General features: G+C 42.9%; 1 protein-coding gene across 3 annotated transcripts in view; it reads right to left on the bottom strand.

The window, feature by feature from the left end:
• Positions 1–1878: 1878 nt before the first annotated feature.
• The window catches only part of LOC115076797 (cell surface glycoprotein CD200 receptor 1-A-like), a 126632-nt gene continuing 116474 nt past the window's right edge, over positions 1879–12036 (bottom strand). The window contains exons 7-10 of one of the 3 annotated variants that reach the window (XR_003852867.1): positions 7931–7965; positions 7340–7370; positions 7026–7179; positions 1879–2849 (exon numbers count right to left, since the gene is read on the bottom strand). Coding sequence is in view for 1 of the 3 variants with exons in the window: in XM_029578688.1 (XP_029434548.1) it covers positions 7361–7370; positions 7931–7965 (45 nt within the window). In the remaining 2 variants the exon portion in view is untranslated. Of the gene's footprint in view, positions 2850–6876; positions 7180–7339; positions 7371–7930; positions 7966–12036 lie in introns of those variants that run through there. The other 2 variants (XR_003852868.1, XM_029578688.1) reach the window with 2 other exon arrangements.

Below are 12036 nucleotides of genomic sequence, written 5' to 3'. Positions count from 1 at the left end.
TACCATGCAAACAGAAGACGGGGGGGGGGGGGGGGTGTCTTAGAATTCAAAATGGGGCAGGAGCGATCACTGGTCCCTTCTGCCCCACCGGGTCAGGCCTGGTGCGACCGGATGTACAATGTGCATCTCATGCATTTGCACGGGTCAGCACACCCAGGGGAGGCGGGGAGCCAGCAGCAGCTGGAGAGGCTGCAAGGCAACCGTCTCAAGCCGCCGATGGGCATTGGAGAGGCCCGTCTTCCGTTTGCATGGTCGTGCACCTGTGCACAGCTTCTGCTCTCCCCCCAGCCAATCAGGAAGGCCAGTAGGCCGTGGTGGAGCTCATCCCACCATTGCCAAATTCATCACGAGGTCCGCGGGCCCTGGTGGAGCTCATCCCACACTGTCAGACAACAGGAGGCCATGTGTGTGTGTATGTGTGTGAGTGACTAAAAGCCTGTGTGTTTGTGAATGTGTATGCGTCTATGAGAGAACCTATGTACCTGTGAATGTGTCTGTGTGAGAGCCTGTGTGCCTGCGAGAGCCTATGTGTCACAAATAGGCTCTCGCAGGCGCACACACACACACATACAATGTTTCTGTGGTGGCCCTGTTTCTTGTGGTGGATAGCTTGGCTAATGGAAGTGATGGTATGACTAGATGTAATTTACTTGCGGTTCTAGTCGTACATTGTGATCTGTGTATATGTATGACGTTCTCTAGGGCCGTGTTATCTGTTTTGTATATTGCATTGTGTAAGATTGTTAATATTTTGAATTCAATTCGTTTTTCCACCGGTAGCCAGTGTATACTGTTGAGCATGGGGGTGATGTGGTCTGATTTCTTTTTGCCAGATAGGATTCTACCTGCTGTGTTCTGTAGTAATTGAAGTGGTCTTAAGGTCACTTTAGGGAGACCTATCAAGAGTGAGTTGATAGGTCTCACTCTTAGGTCCCCTCTTAGCCGTCTCTTTTCCAGGCTGAAGAGAGATGTTCCATCCCATTTATCATTTTTGTCACCCTCCTCTGTACCTTTTCTAGTTCCCATATGTCTTTCTTGAGACGGGTGACCAGAACTGCACATAATACTCAAGGTGCAGTCGCACATGGCTCAGTATAGAGGGAATATATTTTCCTTTTTATTCTCCATTCCTTTTCGGATCATTCCTAACATTCTATTTGTTTTTTGACTGCTGCTGCACATTGAGCCGAGAATTTCAATGGATTGTTCACAGGTGCCCCAATGTCTTTTTCCTGAGTAGTGACGCCCTATACAGAATCCAGCATCATGGTATTATTTTTTTCCTAAGTGCATCATTTTACATTTTCCCACATTAGATTTCATCTGCCATTCAGTTGTTCTTCACAAGGCCCAGTGGGGGTGGGGGGTGGGGAAGAGAGAGCTTCTTCAGGAACCACTCCTGAAGGAAGGGTCCCCAGGTTCACCAGCCTTGGCTGGCTGCTTCCTGCACTCCTAGTCAATGGTGGAGTCTCCTCTGGAATAATCTCCTGCCAGACTTTGAACCCAGGTTATATACTCTATTAACCACTCTCCTAAAGGATCTTCTCCACAACATATTGTACAACTTATCATTAACATTCCCATTTAAACCACATTCAAAAGGCATTTACAACTATTCCCTTGCCATCTAGTGGCGGATCAATGGTACTGCACATATAGCATTTTTTTTCTTTCACTGCATACTCTTTAGACATGGACCCAATTTGGGGGCCCCACGGCATATGTTTTTATTATTTCCTGTCTCTATTTTTCTGCTCTACTCTTCTTCATTATTCTCTCTTCTCTCTCTTTTTGTTATACAGTTATACCTTTCTGGTGCTGAATTGGAGGATCCTCGGGCTAAGAAAAGGTCAATGTGCTTATAAAAGTGAAGTCCATTTTATTTATTGCTATTCCTCCTTTTGTTAAGTTAGTCACAAGGCGGATTACATTCAAAATAAAGGCATAATCATATAGGTAATAATATAGGTTAGTCATAAGGCGGTTTATATTAAAATAGAGAACGATACAGAAAAGACCTAAAGATATGCCTAATCCTATAGAGTAATTTCATAGATCTGGCTGTAGCAGGTCCAGCATTGCTACTAGTGGCTCTATAACTGAGGTGTAGCATGGTCATGATATGCATTGCATTCCCTATGGCTCATACATGATGCTGGAGGCCCAATACCAGCCCAGCATGGCTGCAGTGCGTCTTCCCAATGGTTAGTCTGATATTGGTGCAGACGTACAGGCCCCTCTTGACAGTGAGGCATGTTCCCAGTGTCTGATACGTGCTGCTAGAGGTGCAGATCATGCCCAGCTTGACAGCAGTGTGCATTTTCAAAGGCTGCTGCTTGAAATTAGAAGTGCAGAGCAGGGCCTATGTCATAGCCCGTGTTACGCTGCTAAATTTAGCGCAAAGCTTATATGTAGGGCTGTGAGGTTTGCAGAGCGTGCTTGTCTTCATAGCCCGAGTCCAGCAAGACCTGTCGCAGAAAACCTCTTCCTTCCTCTGTTCTCACTTGCTGCAAAGTGAGTTAACGTGTGTAAGCGCATATTCAGAAATAGCACAGTGATTTCTTCTGGGTGTGAATGCTAACAAGTAGAGCAGCTCTACTTATTACAAAAGTTGTGGCTATTCTATAGCTGCTATTTACAGTAACTACATTCTTGTGAGACATCCTGATTGCTTAGCACGTTTCTTCATTTTGTAATCTAGAGAAAAGAAACAAAAAAGAAAACTGGAGCTAATTTTACTTTGTGATATCACGGATCAGTGTGCAACTGGCTGTGTGGCATGAGTTCCATCTAATTGGTCATGGTCTCTCTCACCACTGCATTCCAAGCCCAGAGCAGGGGGTAGACATCTGCCAAGAAAGAAAGGGATCACGTGAAAAAGGAAGTTTTCAGCGGCACCTCCCGAGCAGGTGTAGATGTGTATTTGTAGACTTGCACATGCTTAAATGGTTTCCCCATGGTTAATCAAGAAATAAAGTGAACTCCATCCCCTGTGGAGCGCCTCTCTGTAGTGCACATAAAAGTACATGCCAAGTCGTCTTATGCACATAAGACGTTTTGTAAATCAAGCCTGAAATGACTTCTGGCAGGTTTTATCTGATAGCTAAGCAGCCCATATTTATTACTATGTCACTTTTAAAAACAAACAATGACAAAACATTACAAAAGTGGCAGGAGTGTCCCAAAAACACTGCAGTTGTAGACAGGTTCATTATCCCATGATAGTGGGTGTGGAAGCTTGCAGTTGTGGTAGGCATCATAGCTATTTATTTATTTAAAATAATTTATCAACTGTGCCCTCTAAAGTTCAGCTTAAAAATATACAAACATAAATAAGTAAAATGTATAACATTAAATATTAACTAAAATAACATATAAAAAGTAATTAAATAAGACTGACTCAGTCTGTCCTAAGTGGCTGTAACATCTAACTGGGGACTATTTAGACCGTTGTTAAAAACCTATCCTGTAGAACATAAGAAAATGCCATACTGGGTCAGACCAAGGGTCCATCAAGCCCAGCATCCTGTTTCCAACAGTGGCCAATCCAGGCCATAAGAACCTGGCAAGTACCCAAAAACTAAGTCTATTCCATGTTACCATTGCTAATGGCAGTGGCTATTCTCTATGTGAACTTAATAGCAGGTAATGGACTTCTCCTCCAAGAACTTATCCAATCCTTTTTTAAACACAGCTATACTAACTGTACTGACCACATCCCCTGGTAACAAATTCCAGAGTTTAATTGTGCGTTGAATAAAAAAGAACTTTCTCCGATTAGTTCTAAATGTGCCCCCTAGTCTTTCTACTATCCGAAAGAGTAAATAACCGATTCACATCTACCCGTTCTAGACCTCTCATGATTTTAAACACCTCTATCATATCCCCCCTCAGTCATCTCTTCTCCAAGCTGAAAAGTCCTAACCTCTTTAGTCTTTCCTCGTAGGGAAGCTGTTCCATTACCCTTATCATTTTGGTAGCCCTTCTCTGTACCTTCTCCATCGCAATTATATCTTTTTTGAGATGCGGCGACCAGAACTGTACACAGTATTCAAGGTGCGGTCTCACCATGGAGCGATACAGAGGCATTATGACATTTTCCGTTTTATTCACCATTCCCTTTCTAATAATTCCCACCATTCTGTTTGCTTTTTTGACTGCCGCAGCACACTGAACCAACGATTTCAATGTGTTATCCACTATGACACCTAGATCTCTTTCTTGGGTTGTAGCACCTAATATGGAACCTAACATTGTGTAATTATAGCATGGGTTATTTTTCCCTATATGCATCACCTTGCACTTATCCACATTAAATTTCATCTGCCATTTGGATGCCCAATTTTCCAGTCTCACAAGGTCTTCCTGCAATTTATCACAATCTGCTTGTGATTTAACTACTCTGAACAATTTTGTGTCATCTGCAAATTTGATTATCTCACTCGTCGTATTTCTTTCCAGATCATTTATAAATATATTGAAAAGTAAGGGTCCCAATACAGATCCCTGAAGCACTCCACTGTCCACTCCCTTCCACTGAGAAAATTGTCCAAGGGGATGACTGAGACGTATTGAAGAACCAGATGTGGTCTCAAGGAAGAGAGTGGTTTGTCCCACTTCTCAGCAATCTGGGGAGATTGCTTCCATGGTTGGAGTCAGGAGGACTGCCTAGAGGAAAGCCCATCCTAGGGTTGCTGTTTGAGGAAAGCATCAGTCAGAAATTCATCTGTTGTTGTCTAAAGAGGAAGCACCCAGCCACCTTACAGTAGGATTGTGTAAGAATAAAATAAACGTAGCCCTTGCTCTAACTCCTTCTCGGCTACAGCAGCTTATGAGGGAGTTCATGGGCCATTAAAACTCCCATGCTCCTGGGATATTTCTGGACAAGGAGAAAAGAGTAATTCAAGGCCCTTCAGATTTTTCTGGATGCTTTCTACAACAGTTCAGTAAAAATAAATATACACCATCACTGTAAGTGTTCATAAAAATAAAACTCTTTTTTTTACTGGTAACCTTGATTTACAGGTGAGTACACATTTGTTTAGTGCACATTTAATACAAAAAAAATTTCCAACTAGTCTTCATCAATAGTAAACCTGCATGGCCTGGTGTAATCAGGGATTAAAATGTAGAAATATTTAAAAAAGGGGGGAAACTGTTTTATTGTGTATTTATGTAGTGGAACAAGTGACTATTACTGGCTGTTTAAATGGAGTTGGTAGCTGAACTAACAAAACGTGTTACAACTCTTATCCTCCCAGTAACGAAATAGACAGGTTATCCCTGCCTTTTACATTCAGTATCATGCTTACCTGCAGATGCAGCTGGCCAAGGTGGATCCATTTTGCCAGCAACATCTGGACCACCCATAACTGTGCACAGGCCTTTCTTTCCCAGTGCACACCAGTGGGAGCAGGTGGCCAATGCAGGGACGGACAGCAGCTTTAGCAGGGTGAATCATCAGGGCATAGGTGGGCTCATGGATATCGGAAACACTTCAGTGAATATGTTAGGAGCAACAAGGAAGACGATGAAGGGTGGGCAGCTAAACCAGAGAGAGCAGCAATGTTTGTTTTTGATTGGGACAGACACTGGTGCTAACATGAGAAAAGACAATGGAAGATAGGGGCTAAGAATGGATCCATGTACCATTCCTGTTCAACCTATTGTTTTTTGGTTACTGTTCATGGTTCAGTTCCCCAATTCGATGTAAACTGATCTGATATGGTCTCTACCATGAAGGTCGGTATAGAAAAGTGTTAAAATAAATAAATAAATTCTTGCGGGCCTGCCTGGCCCCACCCTGTCTCTCTCTTAATTATAATGAATTGTTTTGCCTGAAAAAAGAAAAAATATTAAAACTTTCTTCTCCTGATTTAGCACCTTCCTGTTTTGTTGTTACCACTCTTGCAGCCTGGCCTGGTCCTCCCAACCAGTCTCTTTGTTATACTGGGATATTTTGGCCCATAAGCAAAACTCTTCTTTCTCCCTGGCTCTCTCTCCAGGTTCAGCACCTTGCTGTGTTGTTCTGCCACTTGCCAGCCTATTCCTGGCCCTCTCATGGTAACTTTGAGATCTCCTGCCACTCCCGGTACTATTTTACCACTTTCATGTTGTCTTGGGGTTTCATGCCACTGTTGGTGCTGTTTTGCTCCTCTTTGAGTGCCTTGGACATTATGGCTTAACACATCAAAGTGAATATGTGCTGGGACTCCATTCTAAGTAGGAATTTCCTGCAGGTACCCTGAATGTGTATTGTATAGCTCAAAAGCACAGGGCTGGCCTTATGACTTTTGTTAGTAATTTGCCTAGTGTAGGAGCACTAAAACGTAAGGTGACTAGCCCCTGGAACCTTGTTTTAGGACAGTGCAGCTATTTTAAAAATATAAGGAAAATTAAATAGAAGTGGCTGACACCTCTCCCTTGTTACCAGAAAGGCTGAGAGAGGCAGTTCCAGGAAAAGTAAAGATTTTTAAAAGTGGCACTATTTTATAGTGACACCAGTGGAGCAAGGATTTGCTCTGGGAAACAGCTTTTCTACATGGGAAATTGAGCAGGAGGCTTTTGCAGGAGACAGAAGTGCTTGTCATTAGCTCTATCAAGCCCCAAAAACATTTGTGTGGAGCCAGTCTGCACCCAAGGGGAACAGCCACAGAAACCAGTAGCACTGCTGTTACTGAGTTACTGTTTCTCTGGGAGATTTGAAAGAGATTTCAGATCCCAGAGGGAAAAGAAAAGGAGGGACAGAGTAATAGTAATAGAAGCAACTGAACAGGAACACAGTAATTCTTTTGCCTATTCTAATTAGAGGGTAGTGGAATTCTATTTTTTGTATGTGTGAAAAGTAACTGTTGTTACCATGAAATGAAAGACAGGGATTTTTTGATTATCATTTATTTTCTTTAACTAGATAAAACAGTTTCACCCAGTCACCTGCAGCACAAACACTTTTAGCTTGCAGAAGATAACTCGGTAGCAGGGAGGTAGTCTTTGTTTTTGAGTTGGTATAGTTAGGTAGCAGGTACCTCTCTGGAGACAGATACCAACGGAGGAAGACTGGATGCCAGCGACGCCAGAACCCTTCATCTGGAGGAGATAGTTGCCATGCCAGAGACCATCGCATCAGAGATTGCACTACAACGGACTGAGCTTAGATCCCAGATAAGTGTGTGCCTACACCTACAAAAGAACATCACACCTTAGCTCTGGCCAGACTAGCTAACAAGCAGACTAGAAAGCTAGCAGAATCTAATTGAACTCAATAGGAAGGTAACACAAAGGGACAAACAACACTGAAACAGCAGAGCCAAATGACAAAAAGAAAAAAGAGGATACTTACCATAAGAGGGACTTCTGGTGTTTAGAAGAGCCTGGAAAAGAGAAAAAGTACCTACAAAAACTTGGGCCGGATTTTAAAACACCTATGCTATGTGCACAGGGCAGGGCTAGAGGCCCACAGCTCAGTGGCCATTTGCTGCTGTGTTGGAGGATTGCGTGTCGCAAAGTGCCAGCACGTGTAACCTGTGCCTGCCCCAAGGCAGGCACAAAAGGTAGGACAAACATCTTGGGGGGGGGGGGGGGGGTTAGGATAGGGCTAGGGGGCGGGAAGGTTAGGGAAAGGGGTAGGAAGGTTAGATTAGGGGGTTGGGAAGTTCCCTCCTAATCTGCTCCGAAATTGGAGCCGACTGGGAGGGAACTGATCAAGGTCGTGGGCATCAGCGCGCACAGGATGCACAAGTGTGCACCCCCTTGCGCGCGCCGACCCCCGATTTTATAACATGCGTGCATGTTATAAAATAGGGCATCCATGTGTGCGCGCTGGGTAGCATGTGCACATGGCCAATCTACACTTTAATTTCTTATGATACAGATCTGAAGGTTAAACACAGAGTAAAGTGAAGACCATCAAGCAAAAGAATAAAAATAATACTTGTCTGACTTGGAGTTGAATCCAGAAGAAGGTTCCTGGAAACAAGAGAATAGAATTGTTAATATTGTTTTTGCACTGCTTCTGTAAAAGAAAATGTGGAAAGTATTTACAATTTCTAATTGTTATCTAATTGTCTATGGTTAACAAAAGTTTTTTAAAGCATTATTCTAAAGATACATGCTAAGGAACTTGAATAATTGTATTGTTTACTCCAAGATTACTTCTAATTCTTTTCTTTTTGATAAAAATAAACTTGTTAAACTTGTTCATCTGGAATTGTTTATTTCCAGAGTACTCCAGGTAATATCTTCTCTCAGGACAGTTATCCTCAATTTCTCCCCACTTCCTATCCCTGCCCCTGGGAGATTGCTGGGTGGGTTCTGGACCCTATTCCTGTGCAGGAGACCCAATAGGGAAGAGGGCATCGAACAGTACAGCATGTGAGGTTCCATTACCTCATAAGCCTTGAAGTTCGGTTGGTTTAATATTATTTTTTTTATGCAGCTCCTTCCTTTCTTCCTTCTTGAATAGCTTATAGACTGGTATAACTATATCCCACTCATGGTTCTCCATGTACCTTATTTCTGTGATCACCACTCATCTAACTCGGCATCTTCCATGACTGCCTCTAGCCCTGGGAATTTATTTCCAATGCTATGAACATTAGTATATGCAGCTTTCCAGATGTTGCCCTTTATTTCCATTTTTCTATGTGTTTAATGTTTTACTTACCTGATGACTTTTACTTGTCTATCATCTTGAAACCTGTACCCTTTGCTCTGATTCTCAGTTCCCTTTTCTTTCTTTTGGCAGAAGGAGCCAGGTGAAGAGGACTTTAAGGCCGGTGAGCTACTCTATGCCAACATTGACCACAACTCCTTCCAGTCAGCAACAATGAAAACCAGCAAGGAAGAAACAGAATATGCTATCATTCACTATCAAGGGTTGTCTATCTGCCACCAGGACAGTGATGAATATGACTATGTCTTAATAAAATAGGAAGTGAAGGTACATTGATTTCTTCTTTCCCTCCTACCCTCCAATCCCCAATGACTGAACATTTAGAATCATGACTTGGAAACCAGATCCCTTTCTTCCTGCCCACCCAGCCTGGATCCTGAAGAAAATTCCTTCAAAGAAGAAACCTACTACCAAGGGTAGACTAGGATCCACCCATTCTTTTCTTAATTGTTTTCCCTATTTAGATTTCATATAAAAAGAAGTTGAAAATCCCAGGCATCCTGGTATGCAAGAGAAACTCACAATTATATTGAAATGCTGTGTAGCTATGTTGAATACGTTGGAAATCGCGATTGTTGATCTAAATAAAAATTTAAACCCCTCACCCTCCTTAATCCCCCCCCCCAAGACTTACCAAAGCTGGCCAAAAGTTCCGTGAGGGTCCGGGAGCGAACCCGAGGGGAATCACGTGACGTCGGCGCCACGTCAGAGTGACGCGGCGTCACGTGATTCCCCTCGGGTTCGCTCACGGACCCCTCATTGGGCTCAAAAGGAACTTTTGGCCAGCTTGGGGGGGCCTCCTGACCCCCCCAAGCTGGCCAAAAGTCAGGAGGCCCCCCCAAGCTGGCCAAAAGTTCCTTTTGAGCCCAACGAGGGGTCCGGGAGCGAACCCGAGGGGAATCACGTGACGCCGCGTCACTCCGACGTGACGCCGACGTCACGTGCTCCTTGCAAAGGAGTTCAGGAATGGCGTCCTGACCCCGCTGGACCACCAGGGAGTTTTGGTAAGTCTTGGGGGGGGGATTAAGGCGGGTGAGGGGTTTAAATTTTTATTTGCACATATGGACATAGACTCAACTTATGGAATTCTCCATATGTCCATATTGACCGCAAATGGGACCCCCTTTCGACATATGGACTTATGAACTTAAACTTTTGGTCTGCACATCCCTAGTTATTACCCTAAGAGAAACTTGGAGGTAAACTACATGGTGTGGCAGATACTATCTTCAGAAGCTTGCTGGGCAGACCAGATGGACCATTTGGCCCTTTTCTGCCATCATTGCTATGTTACTATGTCACCCTTTGTGTAATGAAATATTTCCTTAGATTTTTCCTGATTCTAACCCCTTTCATCCTCATCCCTCGTTCTAGAGCCTCTTTTTCATTGCAAGGGTCCTATCTCCTCTGCATAGAAACCTTGGAGGTATTTATATGTTGCTATCATATTTCCTCTATCCTGACTTTCCTCTGGGATATATATATGTTTATATATTTAAATCTGAATGAAGACAACTGACCATTTAGGTAGTCAACTTCTAGACAGCCTCCCACCAGTTTATATCCTTTTAAAGGTGCTCCAGCATTGTATACAGTATTCCAAATGAGCTCTCATCTCTCTTCTCATTAAGCAGCCAGTATTTTTCTGGCTTTTACTGTCAACTTATCCACCTGCATGGCCACTTTAAAACATCAAACCCAATCAATCCCAGGTACTACTCTTCTTTTGTGCTTAGAAGAATTTCACCCATCCTTAAGTTTTTGCAGCCCGAAATACATGACTCTATATTTATTAGCATTAATTCTTAGCTGCCAGACGCTAAACCATTCCTTGAGCTTCACTAGATCCCTCCTCATGTTTTCCACTTCTTCTTGCCTGTCTATCCTGTTTCAGATTTTGATATCATCCACAAAATGACAGACCTTTCTCGACAATCCTTCCACAATGTTGCTTATGAAAATGAAATGGAGATTAAAGGAGAGCTCATAAGAAGACAAAACAGTTGTTTAATGACTGTGTAATAGGAAAATATTTGTTTCATGAGCACCTCAATTTGTTTTATTAGTTTCAAATTGAATAAAAAATATGTATTTGTTTTATTCTTTCATTTGTGTGCCATTAAAGTCAGTGCAGCCTATTTTGGTCTTGTGGTTTTTCTTATCAATTCTAATGAACCTTGTAAGAAGATATTATCAGAAGGGGGAAAGAACTCCAAGGCCCCAAGGCACTGTGGCAAAATGGTATCAAAAGTGGCATGAATAGCCTAAGACACTGTAAAGGGGTACCAGCATTGGCAAGAGTTTCCCAAGACATCGTAAGAGGAGCAAAGAAGCAGCAAGAGGGAAGAGAACACCCCAAGACTTCAAAAAGAGGGCACCAACAACAGTGGCAGAAACCCTCGAAGCCAGCGTGACTAGCAAAGTGGCATCAACATCCTAAGGCACCTTGAAGGGAGAAAAGGTAGCAGAAAACTCCAAGGCACTGATACTTCCATCTACATTAGACTTCCAGCCTCCACTCTAAAAACGTTGCAATTATTGCAAAATACCACTACTAGTCTTATTTCTGGGTGAACTATTAGAGAACACATCACACCAGGACTTTTTGATCTACACTGACTGCCTCTAGACTGGAGGGTTAAGGTACAGTTTTCAGGTGGCCTGGTATGTACTGATGATATGGATTATAAAGTAGCTTTAAGCAAACACATGTCATCCTTCCTGTCTGATGCATGTAATTACACATTTGTGTTTCATTATAAAAAAGAAAATATACCCATGAGGAGTGAAGTGTACAGAAAGACTGTAGAATATGGAGGCAATGAATACGCATCAGGCAGCTTTCATGGCAGGCAGGAAGAGAAGGACTGAGCACACCTCAGAGCCCTCTTTTATTGTACATTCATACAAAGGCAGATGATGTGTCATCACATGATTGGTTCCTTTCCACATAGCAACAGACGTATCACCACACTATTGGCTTGGCTCAGGGGGGGGTGATTGGATCATTTCATTGGCTGCTGAAATCTATACCTCCTGACTTTGTCCTGTCTCTGACTAGGGAACACCCAGCCCTTATTTCAGGCAATCAGGATTCATTATAAGCTAGAGAAATACATGACAGTCAGGTATCCTTTCCTAGGCAGAGAGGCTTAAGCACAGGTGATGCTTTTATTCAGTGCAAGGCCAGGGAGAAGGGAAGATAGTGTAAAACCCTGACATGGCTTGCTGGCAAGCGCATATTTCCCACATCTCACCCTTTCTGTTTTTGTTTAGGCAGCTCAATAAAGCTTTAGACCCTTACTGAAATCTGTTATGTCTTGGTATGGGCTGGAAATAGGAAAAGGGGGATATGGAGGGAAAAA

The sequence above is a fragment of the Rhinatrema bivittatum genome, chromosome 15 (assembly GCF_901001135.1).
Source record: "Rhinatrema bivittatum chromosome 15, aRhiBiv1.1, whole genome shotgun sequence".
Taxonomy (NCBI): Eukaryota; Metazoa; Chordata; class Amphibia; order Gymnophiona; family Rhinatrematidae; genus Rhinatrema; species Rhinatrema bivittatum.
Note: the sequence above shows the minus strand (reverse complement) of the source record. Positions and strands in the feature narration are given on the sequence as shown.